General features: G+C 41.6%; 1 protein-coding gene across 2 annotated transcripts in view; it reads left to right on the top strand.

The window, feature by feature from the left end:
• The first annotated feature begins 548 nt into the window (after positions 1 to 548).
• Positions 549 to 19,949, top strand: part of zeb1a (zinc finger E-box binding homeobox 1a) — a 72,688-nt gene continuing 53,287 nt past the window's right edge. The window contains exon 1 of one of the 2 annotated variants that reach the window (XM_074688434.1): positions 549 to 669. In XM_074688434.1, the coding sequence (XP_074544535.1) occupies positions 612 to 669 (58 nt within the window). In that variant the 5' untranslated portion in view covers positions 549 to 611. Of the gene's footprint in view, positions 670 to 1,977; positions 2,187 to 19,949 lie in introns of those variants that run through there. The other variant, XM_074688435.1, reaches the window with a different exon arrangement.

The raw sequence follows: 19,949 nt of genomic DNA, 5'->3' as shown, positions 1-19,949 counted from the left end.
TTTTACTTTTTCCTTATGTTTTGTTTCAACTTTTTAAATTTTTTTAAAGAATCTTCTGTTTTATAACTGCTTTTATATTGTATTAATATGTATCACCATATTTTCCGTATTATCACTAGTTTACTTAATTATTTTACTAAACTTTACCACATCTAACAATATCACTGCTGTTTTAATTATATGCTTTTACTATTATTATTATTAGAGCTTTTACCTTCTTTAATTTACCCATCTAATTTCTATCATTCTGAGAAAACAACCTCATTTTGAACTGTAAAGCACCTTCCTTCTTTCCCACCTGTGGAAACACCTTTCTTTTTTTTTGGATTCTCCTGGTTGCCGTCCCTGACAGAGCGGCGGGACCACCGTTTGGAACCCACCCCCAGAAAACACCCACCCACGAGCGGCCAGTAGGAGGGGCCACGTGCTGAGGTGTTCGAGAAAGTGATGCCGTAAAAGCAGCTAGTATGTCGCAAACCAGGTGTTTTTGCTGGTGGAAGGTGACGTCGTAAAGCGGACAGGGGAGAGGGAGGGGTGAGGAGGGGGGAGACAGGAGGAGGAGGGAGGAGGTGACTCGCGAGCGGCTGCGCTTCATACTCAGCGAGAGGATCATGGCGGATGGCCCCAGGTGTAAGCGCAGAAAACAGGCGAACCCGAAGAGGAGCAGCGGTAAGTCCAAACTCTTCCGTTACCGCCTCTGGGCGACTCAAGTGGGCTACAGGGGAGCTTTTCACTCGGTGAACTCCTTCTGAAGACTTCTGGGAGTTAGTTGGAGCTCGTTTGTCGGAGTTTTACGGAGTATTGGTGTGTTCATATCCCAGGGTGGTGGTGTACCGTTATACCTGGTTGGCTTCTCTCTCCGCCTAGCGGTGCACGGGGCCGCCTCGCTGAGTGAACCGTTATCCGTCACTTATAATAACCAGAGGAGCGCTTGATTCCTGCTTGAATTTGTAAGTTTTCTCCACTTTTCCTCTCCTTGTTTCGGTACTTTTCTGCCACTTTCCCACCCTCGGCAACACTTGGCGGCAGGTTGCGGGGCTTTCTCACAACAACGTGGCCCGTTGAACGCAGTTTGCAGTGTAGTGTTTGATTCTTTAGGGCGAGGTTGGTGCGGGGTTTGTTTCGTGCTTACGGATGGTGCAGTTTCTCTCGCTTGTTCCTGATAACTCAACTTAATCGGGTTTTCTCAACCGGACGTTGAAGTATGTTGTTATGAGATTTTTTTTGGCATGGGCTTTGGTGTGCTTCACTGCTGCTCCGGTGATGGAAAAGACATGGGATGTTTATATTATCTCCAGTACACCCCTCCCTGCTACAACTGCAGCACCACATGTTCTCTTAGTTAAGGTAAGAGTGCATATCATATTTCTAATCCTTCTGATTTGATTCCTTTCTTTTCCTGGGTGCAGTTTCTAATCTCACTCACCAGATTAGGAGTATTATTTTGTAATTTTAGTCATTTGGCGTTAGTTTCCGGTCGATTGCTGCGCAAATTGATCCTAATTTTATTATTAAGCAGCTTCTCCTTGCACACATGCATTCGGGCGAACAAAGCTGTATTATGCACATTATAAAAGTTGTTATATTGGGTTTATTTAGCAGTTGTACGACTTTAATTTTGAAGTATCTGTGCAAAGGTTTTGAGAAAACTAATGTTTTAATACGACCAAAGATTTCATGTATATTAAATATTATTAAAATACCAACAGGGGAAGTTCAAGTATCATGTGCACCTTTCACTCTCGTATTTTGAGTACACCTGTTATGGAGTAAAGGAAATAAAATAGATTTGGAACGTAGGTTGTCCCTCATTGGCCGATTCCTTACCTGTACTCCCCTCTTACACAGAATCAGCCAATAAAAAAGTAAAACCATAAATGAATATATTTTTAGACACCGTTATGAGGCATGATGTGTGTAAGCCGAGGGGCTGGAAAGCACCTTTTTTTTTTCTCCTGCTGACGACACGACGGTGACTCTGCGCGTCCGTACAGGAGCCATCATCATCCTCATCATCATCATGTTTACCTGAACGCGGATAACGGGGCTTGCAAATGGCCTAGAAATAAACAGAAATAACACCTGCGGCTCTCTTCCGTTACCGGAACAGGATCTGCTCGTCGTTTCATAAAGCCTCAGTGTTTCGTGAGGAGCCTGAAAATCGCTCCAAATGTCAACTTGTGCAGGTAGAGATGATTTTTTTTTGTAGTTTCACCGTGTGTGCCGTGCCAGTTTCGCATGGATGCTCGCCTGCTTTCATTCTCGCGGGATTTATCTCACCGACACGGATTTCTGACCCACTTGTGCATGCTTTATCTCCGCTTTTTATGTATCCTATGTGTATGTGGAGACTGGGTGTTTGATCGAGTGCACTCTGCAGCTCTGTGTGTGTGTCTGCACGGCGAACGAGCAGTGCATAAGGTGGTTATCCCTGTGTTATTCCTAACCCTGGACAATAACAGAGCGTATAGGGCTCCCCGTCAAACCTCTCGTTTCCATCTATTGTGTTGCGGTGATTCGTTATACAATTTCCTGAGCGGTGAGCGGAAGGGAATGGCGGTCAGTACCATTACTGCAGTGAAGGCGGGGTTGCTGCCTTTTTTTCCCTGGACCGGAGACAGCCAGGTACGCAAGGTGATGCAACACCTATAAAGGTGTATTTTCACCGATTTAAACGTCACAGCTTTTAAACGTACAGCTCAAAATCTCAACAAGAGTATTCCTAAGCATCTTATTCCGCTTAATTTCCACACATTCAACCTGGAATGAGATCATCCTGTGATAGGAGCGCATCATTGTTCGTGTAACGGGACGCACAGTCAAGATGGCAAAAGGTGCTGTGATTCTGCACACGCTGCTTTCATCTGCTGCAAGTACAACTCATCTCTTAGTGTTGTTGGTGTCTCCTACAAATTAACTTTATGAAAAAAAAACGCTTAGTCATTTGTAATTTTCACGCACGAGACTCAGTGTGACAGGCAACAGCCTGATCTCTCTTTTGTATTTCAAAGGAGCTCATGTGCCAGACATTAACCTGTCATCTCTGTGTTGTTGAAACAGCTGCAGGTATCATCAGCAGCTCCATACAAAGGCTTAAAGTTGTGTCTATCATGGTTCACCTGCTTCTTGAGTACTCTAAATATATAATTTAAAGTTTATTTACATGCAAATTTTTTGGTCTGACCAAAAAGTGCAAAATTTGAAGATATTAATTTCAATTACTTGTAGGAAAAAAACATAAAGAAGCATACTTTACATATGATGCACTGAAAAGTAGTTACTTATTTTTTACTGAACTAGATAACTCATCAATTTAAAAAAATCAAAACATCCAGCTCTACCAGTGGGTTGTAATCAAATGCAGTTTGTATTTTATCCAAAAATTTAAGCACATGAAAAAAAAAATACTGTGAATCATAAAAAGAGAGTCATCTGTTGAGTGGATGTTTGAGAAAAAATTAGCACCTTAAACGAAATGTGTGACAGGCACACACTGACTCACACCTGCTATTGGATTTCAAGGATACAAACCAGGGGTGTGTCCAGACCATGCAGACACATGGACACACACAACTTACAGCATCAGCTCTCTTTGTTTCTGTATGTTATGACATTAGCATCAAGTTTCACACATCTTTTATAGTTATGTTTGATTCTTTGACTTCATCAAGAATCACAAAATGTTTTAAAAAGTGACAACTTAAGGCATCAACAAGAGGAACTTGCTCTGCTTTATGATACAAAGCTACAGCCAGCCTGATCATTTTTTTTTTTTTTTTTAACATGGCCAACATTAGCTCAGGATTTCTGGCTGGTACCTGAGGTGACTTGTCAAGTTTCAAGGAAGGCCACCCCTTGGGATATGGCCCTGGGTCTAACATGAGTTTCAGTTTCACATTGCACCACAAAGCTTTGCTGAGTGAGCCAGATCTGTAAACATATCACTGGTACATGGTTAGCTAAAGGAATCTCAATTTTAGTAATTGCACAGGTTTTTAAAGTAGTTGTATTTCTTTTCTTGCTCAACAACTGTATATTTCAGAGTAATTCCCTTTGTTTATGTTTACATCCCACAATGCATTTCACCTGATAAGGACCAGAGACTTAGTTTATCAGTTTTAGTTCAAGTGTTGCTGTTGTCCCCTAGATTTAAACACTCCACCTAACCTGTCTGCTGTTATTGATAGATGCCTTACAGTTGGCCTTGCCTCCTATCTTTATAGAGATGATCTCCCAGCATGCAGCAGCTGTAAACACGCTGGTATAAAAGCACAGTAAATGATGAGTGTCGTCTAGCTATTGGCCTGCAGAGACCTCTAACAGCCTTCTTTACTCACTTACTGTACTTGTTTTGGCTTAATTTAAGCCCTTAACACACTTCGGACTGTACATCAGAGTAAGCTGCAGCTGCAGCGCGTGCATTAAAGAGTCATTCTGTTGTTTTTAGATTAGGATATAACTAAAAGGAGTGTGGCTAGTTTGTCACTCCACAGTCTCCACCTCTTGTGTAATCTTCTGCAGCTCCCCTGTAAATGTCAGGTGTCGGCCCTGCCCTTCTGCTGCTGCCACTTTGGTCACAGCTTCGTCATCCAGCGCCTTTCCTCCTGCTTTAAACTACTCCATGTTTGTGTGTGTGTGTGTGTACCAGTGCACTCTCAGCTGGGCTGTAATCTAACACTGCAATTTAGGGACTACAGGAATGCAGCCTGGTGTTAACATACCTTGACAGGATAAACACAGCGGCCTACTCCCAGGCTTGTACTGCTCATACGTAGAACCCTGCCAGGGACCTGGCCTTCACCGGCGCCTGTCCACCCTGTCCTGCAGAGGTATCTGAAGAATTAAGGAAACATGACCCGTGTAGTTATCATGCAAAACTGTATGTTTACATTAAGGGTTATTTCTCACAAAGCATAGCATGCATCCCTGAGGTCTTATGTTTTTAGATACATCGGCTTCCTCACATAGAGGGCTGATTAGGATTATAAATTCAGCATTGTTAACACCCATTAATCATCTAGCATCCTGTTTTCTGCCTCTTCTGTTCATTTGCTGCCTATATTGGCGCCACCTGGGAGAGTTGTGCAAATCCATTGTCAGGAATGTCTCATGTATCATGTTTTATACCAGCGGGTGCTGTGCCAAATTGTTCTTTTCTTTTCACAGTGAAAGCAGTGTGTTTTCAGATAAGTGTCGTTAGCAGACTGCTGTTTTCTCCATCAGGTCATGGAAAAAGATGTTGATATGAAAGTGCTTTGAATTACAGTTTCCAAAGCATTCATTTTACTGTGTGGTGACAAGCTCTTTGATCAGCTGGCTGTTGTTTGATGCATAGATGAGCGGTATTTGCTCAGCTCTCCTTGATGCTGATGCTGTAATACTCTATTAATGTATTGCACTGTGCATAAAACCAGCTTTGTATCATCTTACCAGAAACTTCAGCCCAAGCTCATACCTTCAGATCAATGCTGTTTGATTTACTCTGCTTCAGCCCATGACACAATGTGACACAATCAAATCACACTCTTTTACTGCCGCTTGTTTTGCAGTCCTCTCGGCATAAATGAACCTTTTTTGAGGTCACCCTGAGGTGTTTCAGTTACAGCGCTTCTACTGAGCAGAGGAGTCATGTGAGTGTCTGACTGTTAGATAACACGCTCTGCCTATGGCTGGGTTCATCCTGGTACACTCATATTCTGATAACAAATCATCAATATAGCACTGTGTGTAATATTGTTGGTCAAACATGGTGTAACAATGCTTTAAATTCACATTATTTACCGGAGTTTGAAGGTTTTTGTCATGTGTTCTGTACAGCTCAGGTGAGATGTGAGTGTGTAAGCTCTGTCCACCTTTGTAGTGCATTTAGTGGATGTATGAAGAAGCATTAGGCGAGGAAGCAATCCTGAGTGCTAGAAGAAGTGGTTGTGGTCAACAGGAGCTGTTAATTGATCCTTGACCACTGGTCATTCATGTTACTTTCTCCAAGTGCTGAAGAGCCTAAGGCTTTGTGTGTGTGTGTGTGTGTGTGTGTGTGTGTGTGTGTGTGTGTGTGTGTGTGTGTGTGTGTGTGTGTTGTTTCCCCAGCACAAATGGGCCTGTGGAATGACAAAGCACTACAGGACATCTTTAGCGAGTCAGCATTAACCCCTCCCCTCGCCTTTTACGTTTCTGAGGGGGAGGTGCATCAGGGCTACTGATGCTGCTGCTGCTGTGACTAATTGAGCAGTATGCGTGTGTGTGTGTGTTTGTGTGTGTGTTTGTGTGCATCAAGGCTGGAAACTGCTAGTTTCCTTTAGGCTTTGCATAACAACACAGGACTGCTTGTTTGGATTTACATGCATTAACATGGTGGAGCCTGTGAGGGAGAGTCACAGGTTCGTGATGATGCTGTTGTGTTTTAATTAGATAAAGGCACCTTGACAGATCAGGTGTAAAGAGAAGACTCTTTTATACGGCCTAATGAAGACAAAAGTATTTGCAGACATTATTCACTGCTGCACGAAAACTGAATACAGTGGTTTAATGCTTGATCATTACATATTTTGATCTCTATAAGAAATTTGATTGTAGCTAAAACTCAGATTTATGTCTGTGTTCTTCACCTGAATGCTTGGTTGGCTTTCACCACAAAATTCTCACCATTCAATCTGAGGGCAGCTTAAAGCAGCCATAGCTTCACCTGACTGCATTTAAATGCTGTTTAAGCATTAATTCAGTTCCCTCCATCCAGGAAATGCAATGTGACCGTGCTGAGTGCAAGCATTGCTTTTTCTTATTACACTTCTTTTGTTTTCATTTACAATACATTCAGACTTTTTGCTGTGAATACTCATTTGTGATATTAATGTAATTGCAATAAATTGTGCAGCACTGTCATTCAGTACAACAGTTTTTTAGTCAGCTCACTACAAAACAAGAAAAGCACTTAGAGAGCACAGACCTCCACCAAACATATTGTGTTAGTCATGCAACACTTTAGTCCGACTTTAATGTTATACTCCCTTTCAGCAGACTGTCTGCTACAATTTGGTGTTAGTTGCGAGTTTGTTCAACAATTTGTTACCTAATAGTGTTGAAAATTATGATGACCCAGTACATATTTCATATTCTGGATCTTAGTATCCAGAATATTGCCAGGATGTGGATCATACTTTTACATCTGTCAGAAATTATGGTGACCTTGTCTTGTATTGGGACCATTGATTGTGGAGTTATAAACACATATGTTCCTTTAAAAAAAATCCTTAAAAAAAATCCTGGGTCCAGACGGCGATCTAGATCACCTCCAAAATTTAATCACTTCTTCCTTATCCCATTTTGAACATTTTCTGAAAATGTCATGAAGATCCGTTGGTAACTTTTTGAGTTATGTTCACAGACAAACAAACTCTCAAAAACATAACCTCTTTGGCGGAGGTAAAATTCTCCATTTAAACAACAGAATATGATCTTTAGTTCCAACCCTTGAAGTTTTATGAGACTATGATCAGAAAGAAAAACACCAACTGTGGCTTTTGGTTTACAGTGTGGCCTCTGAGTTTTTCCACGCAAACACATCTGTGAAGTCCGCTCTAAATCAACAGGGTGCGCCAAACAAAAATCACCACAATATCAAACACTTCATCAACTGAGTCAAGTATAAGAAAGGTAATCTTAATCATTTCACAAGTGAGTGATCCAGCAGACTGATCAGACATCATGCAGGTGTGATCTGCTTCTTAGCTTCTATTTGTATCTGAGGCGGAAGAGGAACCGTGCACTGCACTGCCCTTCAGCTTCGTATGAAACTGAAACAAACTCATGACGTGATTCAGATTCAATTAATCTGAAGCACTCAGAGCTCTGGCCTTTTAAGGTTGGAAATATAAGTTGCCTGCCACCAGCTTCAGCAACAGAGATTTTAGAGGATAGCCCCCCTTATCCACCCAGTCCTCCACAGGGAGGTCGGAGGTCAGTGGAGCAGCCCTGGAGCTGAAAGCACATGAGCCACATGTTCCGGGAACTAAACTGCACTAATGGTGCTTTTCAAAACAAGTCAACACCTCAGATATGGATCTTGTTTTAAGGCTTTAACACATACATACTTCTCACTAATGATCTCAGTTCTCAACTACAGGTCTCTTAACATCAGGCTGAAGGACATCTTTATTGTCTAGAGTTTGCGAGACCAAAGCTGTCGAACCTTAAGACCTTTAGGTGGGTGGCTCTTCATTCAGTTTCAAATTGTCAAAATAAAATTGAATATGAGTATTTGGTTATGATGCCTGCAAAAGATAAAGGATCTTATTTGTTCCTTCAGTGTTTCCTGAATAGACTTAAAAAAAATCCATGTCCTTTTATTGCTTTAATTGGAAAAAAAGAGTGAAACTTGAAAGCTGCTGCTCTCAGAAATGTAAAAGGAAGAGCTCATTAAGAGTCATAGAAAAGATTTGTTTCATGCCAAGTCTGCCGTGATCAGTTCAAAACAAGATTACACTACAGCCAACTCCTCCAAACTTTCAATGCTGCTTTAAATAAGCGATATGAAGATGGAGTTACTCGCTGCCGCCTACGCTCCACACAAAGCCAAAACAGAGACCCAGACCTGAAGTTTACATCCAGCTCCACTGGAGCATGAAATCTGAGAAGAACTGCCAAAGTCGCATTAGCACTTTCTTCTTAAAGGTGGCCTAACCCATTTCCACAAGTAACCTGCTTTGCTGTCGCCTTTCATCGTGCGCATTAAACCACCTGAATATTCATGTATTCAAGAGGCTCCCCTAGCAGCTAGCAGCTAAAACTTTAATCTGCACTGAGGTGCTAATGCTAACCCCGGCTGAGCTGTGAGAAACAGACAGCCTGTAGAGAGGAAGCCCACTTTATTCAACTGCTGCTGACCAGGACCCCAACTCACACCCTCTCAAGACTTCACCAAAGGAGTGTGTGTGTGTGTGCAAAGTGTTCAGATGTGTTTGTGTTTATCCGTTTGTGTGATTTTGTGTGCATTCAGGCTGAAGAAAAAGAGTCCCTTTCAAAGTCCTGTGTGTGTGTGGGAGAGGGGGAGCACTCTCTCACACTCAGCCGGTGGGAAACCCCTCTCCCTCTCCTTTGGTGGTGCTAAAAATTAACATTTCCTGCCATCCTCCATTCTCTTTATTCTCTCCTGCCGCCTGAGAGGCAGAACAGAGGGCTGTGGGCTCCAGGAGCTCAGAGGAAATCAGTGAAAGCGCAGCCCAAAGCTGCTGCCTGCCTCCAGGCTCAACAGCCAGCCACAGCTGTGTGTACCTCTGTACATGTCGAGTATAAGTAGAGACATAATCCTGTGCATGCTGGACATCGAAGTGGAACGAGGTCTGTCTGTGATAGGCTGCTTGCTTTGATTTGTTTCCATTAAAAGTGGGACACATCTCAAAGGTGGAAGCAAAAGGAACAGGTGTATGGAAAGGAATGAAAAGAAATGTGGCGCTCTGAGGAGCGAGGCGGCAGAACAATGAGACGGATAAAGAAAACACTGGAAACACTTCAAAGTTAAAGCACAACTAAATTTAGAGTCCTAATCTAGAGGCTGGTGGAGTGTTGAAATAATGTTTTTTTTCTTGTAATGAAAAATGTGTTAAGACATCATTTTTTTGTGCCTCGTTTTTGGTCACAGTATTTTTTTAGATTCCAACAAGTTAAAGCTTAACATTTTGATCTGTGTAATGTTTTTGAGTATCTTGAAATGTTGAAATGTTGAAATGTTGAAATGTTTTTGTTTTTGTTTTTGAAATAAAATGCTTTATTATCATTTTCAAACAGAGCCCCACCCTCTGATGTCTTTGAGATTAAATCTTAAAAAGCAGTAAAATGAAAAAGCAGCCTCCCAGCAGCCCCTGCGTCTCTGGAGACATAAATCATGAGCAGTGGACAGGTGGGTTAGGAGGGGCCTGGACTCAGTAAAGACCCCCCTGAGACTGGAGTGGGTGCAGCAGCAGCAGCAGGACAGGTGGAGAGGAATAGAGAATTAGATTAGAAGCTTCGAGGAGAGTGATTTATTCTCCTCTCTTCAACTGAGGCTGCATTTCCAGGTCAGGTCTTATTTTGTCTCAGATCAGAAGAGTTGCTCAGAAATGACAAGTTGATGAATTATGAACATTCTTGAATGATGCAGATGATTCAGGGGTAGAACAGAAAGTATGTCTCTTTAGCTCTTTCTCTTTTCTCTGAGGGGAGGAGGATGGATGGATGGAGAGCAGATGGAGCAAAGTTTAAGACTGTGGCAGTAGTTCTTCTTTATATCAGAGCTGCATGTGATTGGACATATTCATAGTATCATCAGAGTGGAAAAGGACAACCTGGTGAGCAGACCGTTGCGCCAGCTACGCCCAGTCTCGTGATATCACATCATCATCCCCTCCCCGCTCGCTCACTTGTGATGGGTTTCATTCAATTTTCACCTGTTGCTGTTTCATTTCTGGAACAAGTTACAGATATTATTTTATTTCTGACCACTTGATATACACGTGACCCACATTCTGGGTGATATGTGCATAACATCCCCAACTCCTCAACAAGCTTCCTGTATTTGTAGCACATTAAATTACCTATTTGTGAAAACTACAGACACACTTATCATCAGAGTGGTTGTTGCAAGGTTTTTGCTGGTGTTACTCACCTCTTGAGTATTCAGATGCCCTGTTCTATCCAGACTGTCTCTCGACTCTCATGAGCCTGAAGCACTTGAGCATAATCTACATTCATAGCTCTAATGAAGCAGTTATTACTTCCACTGCTCCAGCGTAGTTCATTATTATATGCTTGTTTCACTATGTTCTACTTTAAGTCCTAATAGCTTCATTTTTATCCGAATGGAGTTGTTGTTTACAATGATTTCCTGTGCTTTGGTTTTAGTAATGGAGTTTGTTATTATTGGTTATTTCTCATATGGCTGATTTATCTCCAACTCCTCTTATCAACTTGGATATTTAAGCAAGAATAAATGTGCTGTTGGGTTTTCTGTTGGTAAAACGGCTCCACAACAATCATTCGTGGGTCACTTTTTTTCTATTAGCTTATCAAATATGTTTAAAATGCTAAATGAATTATACTGTATTTTAATTGTCATAGTCATGTGAGAAAAACATCCATTGTCTTTTTTTAGAGGATAGAACTCTGGCTTAAGATGATGTCATGCACAGGGATGGGTACCAAATTAGGTACTTTTATAGGTACTGGCCAAATTCTGTCAAAAGTACTGGGTACTGATTCATGTAAAATCATAAGATACCATGTTTAGGTGCCTAAACACATCCTTGTGACTGTGAGGGACTGGAAGAGTAGGCAATTTTTCATGCTGGTAGATTAGGCTAGATTAGGGATCAGTACCTTACACATTTGAAACGATACGGTACCAATGCCCAGTACCTGGCAATCGGTTCCGGTACTCAACGGTACCAATTTTTATTACTTTTTTGTGTTTATGTGATAAAAAACTTTTTTGAATGAATTATTTTTTCAACTTAACATATTTATTTTTCAGTTTTTAACCTTATAATGCTGTGTTCATGTCCAGCATGGAAAATCTCCTACTCTTCCACTCCCTCACAGTCATTAGGATGCATTTAGGTACCTAAACATGGTACCTAATTTGGTACCCATCCCTACTGGACATGAACACAGCATTGGAAGGTTATATATTGAAGAATAAATATGTCAAATTGAAGAAAAAAGTTTATAACTAAACAAATTGATATTTTTTACCACATAAACACAAAAAAGTACAGAAAATTGGTACCGTTGAGCACCAATACCGATTGCCAGGTCCTGGGCATCGGTATCGAATCTTTTCTAATGTGAAAGGTACCCATCCCTAGTTGTGTGTGTCATTTAACTGCTCAGCTAAATTTGCTCCCTTGTTCATGTCGCTTTGAGATGAGGGAAATAAGAGGACGTATTCTCTGTTTCCTCATGTTAAAATGCTCGTTGGATAAGATGATTGGTACTTGATAAAAGTAGCTGCTGCTTCCATCTTTGCGTGAGTAAATGTTTTAGTTTGGAGAGAAACGGGCAAACTTGCCCATAAAATAATTTATAAAACATTTATAAAAAGAAACATCACCTGAACTGTTTTCTACATCACAAACCTGCCTGCTTAGTGCTTACACCAATACACAGTTATTTATGGAGATGTGTTTGGTAAAGGAAAAGCTGTTCTTTGTTTTTCTTTCTTATCCATGCAGAGTGGGAGGTGTGAGTGAAGGACTCAAATTGGAACAGAGGATTTGATTAGATGCTAAACTTGATTAGTGGAGTTTGAATTCTCTCTTTGTGTTTCTGCTCCATCCTGTGTCCTGTGGGCACCGAGCTGCAGGGATGATGATGTACGACGCTTTTAAATGTGACTTAGAGGGAGCAGCGATAGAAGACATCCCGTGCTTGCAAACAAAATATGCATGTCTATTGAATCCCTTAATAAAGTGTCAGTGCAGATTTAGATTTGCTGGTTGATGTAGGGCTCTATCGACACACTCCTTTCTAAATCATGCAGCAGAATCACTGCTGTGTGAAGGAGAGAGCTGCAGAGGCTGAGAGAAAGGGAGTGTTGTTATTGAATTACAGGTGATGGCTGCTAATTGGGCCCTCCAGAGGTTGTGTATGTGTGTGTATTTTGTGTCAGTGTGTGTGACTGGCTCTGGGGATGCGGCGTTGATGAAGCTGTTAGGGTAAAGTGCAGGGCCTCAGCGTGCTCCCTGAGTGCTGCGCTTTAGAGGTTGTCCTGTCCCTGAGGAGGAGCGCTAATGGAGGCCACCGGGCCCTGATGTATCACACCCAGACTGGGTGGATGGATGGTGGGCCGATGGTGACGCTGCTGTAATTGAGGTGGCCGCTGAATGAGACGAGTGTGCGGGTTTTTGATGAGCTGCAGACATGAAGCAACACGTTTGCACCGAAGCTGTGACAATAACAGCATCACCTCGCCCTCTGATGCTCTCAGCAGGGGGTCAGAGAGGCCTGAGAGTCACACTGCACAAGTTTTATCCTCAAACACGTTATTCTTCTGTCACTGATTTATGTCTCATTACAGTGACTTTATAGCCAGACAGTGAAAATGTTGTTCATGTGTTTCCTTCTGATATAAAGCTTTTACATGTCGCTGGTGCAAGACAGGATGTTTACACAACTGTTATCTGTAATGTATAACACACAGAGGTGTAACAAAAGACCAGTTGTTGCCATTAGAGGCATACCGCAGATGTAAATGGAAAAAATGTGAAGCTCCCTTTTTTCGTCTTTGTACTCTTGCTACGAGAATCAGCTCAGGAGTGAAGCCACGGACAACAAAAGAGTTTTTGCAGATGTGGGTAGGCGATCTGTGAGTAAGCGCTCAGTCTCACTGATCTGAAATTAAGTTGAAACCTGATTTTTTTATTATGAATAAAATTGAGTGGATTTACAAATAGATTAAAATAGCATTTCAAAGCAAATAGATTCAATTTCAAAATATTACATTTGATTTTTAATCATGCTTTTCAAATTCTGTTTTCATTGCAGTTATTCAAACTGAGCATTTCTAATTCAATATAAATGAATTCAGTTTCTAGTGACACATATCTCAGCCTCTCATGTTTCTACAACGCAGTAATGCAGTGTGAAATCACACAAAGTGATACCAACATTACATCAAAGACATCAAGATTTTACCAATGTACTAAGCAGCTTTAGTTTTCTATACTCTATGATTGTAAAATGTGTTCGTCTGGTACTAGTTTTTTAGTATTAAAGTTATTGTTTTATATGTTAAAGCTTAATATAAGGACAGGTATTGCATTGTGGTGTGGGGCTTTGGTTTATGCTGAATACTTGTTGCTGTAAGTGTTGAATAATTAACAATATGTTAAATTTTTAAAATTTCAAGATCGAAATTTAAGTCTGTAATGATATTCAGATGGTTTTGCTTTTGCTTTCTGTGCAAGAATAAACACTGAAAAAGGCTTAGATTGTGTTCCTGTGGCAAACCTGAATTGCATTCAGCAATGTGTACTTTTTATGCAGAAGTGTAGCTCTCTCCTCCTCCTGTTATCACCACCTTGCCAGCTATTGGTAGTTGAGCCCAGCTTAAAGTGATACGACGGGATTGAACAAGTTGGGTCCTATCACAAGGTTTAGGGCAGAAATTACCCCTACAGCAGTGATTTTGTGCAGCAGAAGCCCAGGGCGCATGCACCAAACACCCCCTCCCTGCTCGTCTGCCGGTTTCCTCTGCACTCAGACGGGGCAATTTTTTACTTGACCAAAAACACAAATAAACGGACTCCCACCGAAAAAATCTGATATCGGTCTGCATTCACGCTTTATTTAGAGAATTTTCAGCGCGTTACTTTTACACAAAAACACTCGCTTAACAAGGCTCTAGTTCTCATCGTGTCTCTTCGTCCAGGCAGACTACCTGCGTTTGTTTATATCTGGCACGCCGCACGCACGGACTGATACACTAAGCGGCAAGCGTCTCGTAGTCAGCTGTGGCTCTGCAGCAGAGGTAGCGCCGTTTTATGACACTATAAGAACTAGTGCCTTATTTAGCGGTGTTTTTGTGTGAAAGTAACGCGCTGAAAATTCTCTAAATAAAGCGTGAATGCAGACCGATGTCAGATTTTTTCAGTGGGTGTCTGTTTATTTGTGTTTTTGGTCAAGTAAAAGTGGCCCCGTCAGAGTGCAGAGGAAACCGGCAGAGGAGCAGGGAGGGGGTGTTTAGTGCGTGCGCCCTGGGCTTCTGCTGCAAGAAAACACTACTGTAGGGGTAATTTCTGCCCTAAACCTTGTGATAGGACCCAACTTGTTCCATTCCGGAGTATCACTTTAAGAAATCATTGATACCTGTGAGGTATGGATAGACAGATGAACAGATGTAGCTGCAAGATCTAAGACTTCTGATTACTGAATTATGTTAAGTGAAAAACAACTCTAGCTTTTTAAATGTAAAACTTTTCAGTACTTGTCTTAATGTGATGCACAGTACATTGTATTTATGTTGGTTTTGGACAGATATATGTATTTCTTAGTTGCCTGACATTTTCTGGAGCACAGTAGTAGCAGATTGATCATGAATTAATGAAGAAAACAATCATCCCCACCATTGTTTAGTGTTTAGTACGTGCCACTTTGTGTATTCACTGTACAGCTTCAAAGTGTTTTACCGTGATCCATTTCTGTGTCTATAATCCAGCTTTCTGTCTCACTTCTACTGTTGGTCTTTGTCTCTGCTGAGCGCTCAGAGTCTCTACTGTCACTGCCACCCTGCTTATCCACTTTGGAGAAATTCTGTTGATCAAAGCACTTTTGGCATCAGTGTCGGCGCTGTGGCGTGACTGCTGAGGTGTCAGCTGTTCAGTCTACAGGAGATGCGGACAAACGACGCCGCAGGCTCTCTCATCAGTTTCTTTCTGTGTTTGTGCGGCTGCTGCTCTGTGGGATTCTGGCTCCCCCTACCTTCACCGTGGGGAAACCTGTGGGGCAAGGCCAACACTCCCTCATCTTCCTGTCCTCCTTCTTGTGTTTTTGCTATGTTTTTGTTTGTGTGGTTGTTGGTGCTTTGCATGAGATAATATCACAGTAGGAGTCTTCATATTTTCATGTTTTTCTGTTTGTGTAGCCTGGCTTTAAAACGCTACAAGACCAAAGTGATTAGTATCAGTCACGTGTGTGTGATTCTGTGGTTTGTTTAAAGGAGGTGTGTCTGTTATCACAGGATGTAAGTGACGGGGTCGACTGTGTGTCCTCCAGAGGAAACAGAGTTTCCTATGCTGTTCTGTTGCAGGAGTCATGGTGTGGCCTTTTTTTGACCCCACTGATAGAAACCTTTTTGGACAGTTTACTTCATTTGCATTGGAAAAATTGAAATCAACAGGCATCGTAGCCATGTCTGCTCTCTGTATCAGTGCTGAGTGACTGTGGGGGAAACTCCAAGCTATTCTTACACCTGCAGAGGTAAACTGTCATCTTCATTTTGCACAGGAAGGATCAAACATTAGATGCAAAACCATGCACCTGGCCAGTGTGTTGAAGTTTATCACTGCTGTTTGTTTGCATGATATGAAAGTGACAGCATTTGAAAACTTCCTCCATGAAATGCCAGTCTAGTGTGTTTTCGACTCAAATAAGTGGCTTTAAAATATGAAGTTATGAAGATTTTGACCTCTGTCTTAAATCGTTGGCATCGTCCATGTTTCTGCAAATTAGCTGTTGACTTTAGGAAACCATCAGCCAATACAGCCTACGGGTAAAAAAAGTTTAATTTCCTGCCCTCATCAAGTATGTAACCCTGAGCAGAAGTCTGGCTGAGCTGCAGTTTTCCTTTTTGGGTTATCGGTGTAGGAGAGTTGGCACAGGTGCAGCTCAGAGGCTGCAACTTTTTACATTTCGACTGGATTTCATCAACGTTGTTTGTTTTCCCCTCTGGTCTCATGCAGCAGGCATCTTAATGTGAGCTCACAGATACTTGGAGGTAGTCTCCCAACCTGTGGTGAGCTTGCAGAGAGGTTCATTAGTCACAAGTTGCTCTGCCTGGAACAGCCCACGGAGAATAAACTGAGGTATAAACTTTGATGGCAACAGAAAAAGAACTTTAAGATGTGCATTGAAGTTTGAATGAAGAAGGAAAGAATTAAGTCATTCTTCTTGCTATCTTATGATAATAAAAGATAAATATATAGGTACATGTTTGACAAAATATAGGCCATAACAGCACTGAGCAATGCACCAGTCATCATGCACTGTTTTGACTTTTTAAGACCTGTTACTACCTATACTAGGGATGCACCGATATGAACATTTTAGCCGATACCAATATCGGATATTAATATTGCTGTTTTGGCTGATAACTGATATTTACTGATATCAATATTGGTAAATTAAAAAAAAAAAAAAAACAATCTCACAATCTCGACACAGATGATGTGTCCAAGTATTACAGAGAGAAAGAGTGATGTGATCATGAGAGAAAAAGATGACGGAAATCAGGGCAAGGATTCAAGGATGAACACGATCAAAACGTACATATTGTCTATTTTTTGGATCAAAAACAGGAAGACAGACATCAAAGACGAGAGTCCACTCTTTTTAGGTAGTTTAGGTGTTTACAAAGTCATAGAAAAAAATATAATTTGGGTCTTTAAAGATTGTCAAGATGCTCTGAAAATGGCTGGCAGGTATTGATATAGATGTATTGTGCATCCTTAACCGATACCAATACCCAGGCTTTGATAAAAGTCAATACTGATCTGACCTGATACGGGTATCTCACATTCTTTCTTACCTAACACGAGGAAGAGACTGACAATTATGTTTCTGCAACTTCAGGATTTTGAGACTTTGTACATTAAAATGAAATAAAGATTTATTCAAACTGAATGTATCATTGTTTTATGAGAATATAACTGTCAAATAAATATCTCAAGACAAAATTTGATAAAGATGACAACAAATATAAAAATTCTCCTTTTTTGATCTAAACATGTCTATACCAGAAGCTCAAAACAAGAGTCAACAGCAACAGCCAAATAACCTGTTTGGCATTGGCAGAGGAGATTTGGCAAATTTCTCATGGGTGAATCCCACACACTCAGCTCTGCTGCTCTTCCCACAAATGCATGTTTCTTACAAGCTTGGCACCATTTAAAAAGGAAAAAAAAACAGGCTTTCCAGTGGTATCACATTTATTTCCAAGAAGCATTGTTAGACAAAGAAATGGACCACCAAACACAAATGTCTTTTTTCTGTTTTGGTTTCACGTCTTTTCATCTGCCAGGTCAAAGTGTTCAAGGTTTCTTTATGGACATTTCTGGTGCTGTTTTCTGATTTTTCTAACAAAACAGCAAATAACTAAGCAAAAAAATCAGGCGGAAACAAGTAAAGTCAGGGGTTACTGCTTGTACGTCTCTGTCTCAGTACATGGGCACAAGTGTGTGCTAATGTGCGAGTGTACCCTTCCTGGCGTAGCAGGTGTGCCAAGGCTTCAGCCCCATTACAGGTCTCATAAATACCACCTGACACGGTTACAGCAGGCTGCCTTCGATATAAAACTCTCCTCCTGTGGTGTGAGCATGCAGCCCTCCAGCATAATTATATTATAGCACACTTCAGGAGAGGAAAGCTGCACCCTGCCCGGCTCCTCTTAGCAGAACGAGTCAGTCTGAGCACACACTCTTCTCAAGCTGTGTCTTTAACTTCAAGTCTTTACTCAGGTTTTTAACACAGAACCAAGAATCAAGTTGACTTGACTGAAAACTGCGTTGTTTTTGCTAAAAAAGGTAAAAATATGGGAATTTATTTCAAACTTTAACTAAAACACAGAGGCACAGAATCAAATTTAATGGTTTGTAATGTGAAAATCACCCATAAAGGTCAAGGTGTTTTGAAGCCAAACCCCTCTGTGTCCTCTCACACTGAAGTCAAATTGGGTAATTATGTGACCAGAAGGTGTGATTAGAAGTATTTGTCTGGCATTCTCTCTCTGCACTCACACCTGTGCGGTGTTTTTCTGTTTAGCCTCTTCGCCGCCTCGTGTGGCTGACATTTCGGTCCAGCGCGGCGATCTGAACGTGCTTGACATTTTGCTAAACTGCGTACGGAAGGTTCGGTCTGCTCGTGTGTTTTCCTTCCCCTCCTCCCTGCATTGTGTGACTGGGTTAACACACACACACACACAGACATTGAAACATGCGTTTGTCCTCACAGGCTGCCTAACATCTGGGGCGTTTGCTTTGTGCGCCTGCAGGTTTAGGATTATGCTTTTGTCTTTACTGCCTGCCACGCAGAGGAAAGCCTTGAGGTGTTTATTTTGGATGTTTTCCCTAAACACACCTGTAAAGAAAAAGTAGGCTAGCATCTCATTATGAGCTCTCTAAACAGGTCAGTGTTTGTTGCAGTGTGTACATGCTGCTTCCTGTGCCTTGACATGGAGGGTGTAACACTCTTTAAATGTTAAAATAAATCTTTCTGATCTCAAAAGAGGAAAGTTAAAGTCTTGGTTAGAAATGTTCCCAAACAGTGCCATAAAGATTAACTTGTTTGATTTTATACCAAACAGACTGTTGTTGAAAATATCTCGCCTGTAGCTGTGCCCCCCCTGCCCCCCCAGAGGTTCACTTGAACTGTTAATCTAACGGCTGGCAGCATATGGAGATATTGTTTGTTTCTGTTCCACTCAGACATGAAGCCTCCCCTCTGCTCTGCCAGCTCTCTGGTACCCGGGCACAGTCTCATCTCCCAGCTTGACTCCGTCCCTCGCTGACAGCCGTTCAAAGCGAGCTAGCTAGTCTCCTCGGCCTACAGACGGCAGCGGCATGGTCCTCATTTAGCACCAACAGGAACGCCATGCCAGCCGAGGTTACTTGCCAAAGAGTGGCCCGTGGAGCTCACCGTGGCTGCTGCCAGCACTTGACATACAGTGGACGAGGGTTGCCAAGAATACAGTGGACTGATTAAGTAGTACAATGTCAGACGGTGGGATGCTGTGAGGTAGCCTGCTGGATTTGGAGATGGAGATATTGTTAGTGGAGGTTGCCCTTTATATTCTCCATCTGTGTTTAAAGGATGCTGCTGACAGGACACACACACACACCTGTTCATGAAAGCTTGATTCTAACGTTTGGGCTTTGCAGTGACGGTTCCACCAAAAAAATAATGAGGTGTATTGGATGAATTTCAGGTATTGAAAACACTTTAATTTCTTGTCGTACTCGTCAACTTAGTTTGATGAAAAACAGTCAGGGAAATAACCACAAGTCCCAGTATTTTCAAGGCAGGAAAACATGAACAGGACAAACTCAGCTTCATGTTTTTTTACATATTGATGATTGAAGAGAAAACATGATTACAAGTGCAAAAGCAATTATGCATTTCTAAGATGTATAAGAAGAGATACTTACAGAGACTATAATCTCTCTGAACATGGATGGCATGGCTGATACTTTGGGCCTGAAAAGCCAGAT

The sequence above is a fragment of the Halichoeres trimaculatus genome, unplaced genomic scaffold (assembly GCF_033239565.1).
Source record: "Halichoeres trimaculatus isolate MK-OKI-2021-1 unplaced genomic scaffold, fHalTri1.1 fHalTri1_scaffold_15, whole genome shotgun sequence".
Classification (NCBI taxonomy): domain Eukaryota; kingdom Metazoa; phylum Chordata; class Actinopteri; order Labriformes; family Labridae; genus Halichoeres; species Halichoeres trimaculatus.
The sequence above is the reverse complement of the archived record's forward strand: the minus strand, read 5'-3'. Positions and strand labels throughout refer to the sequence as shown.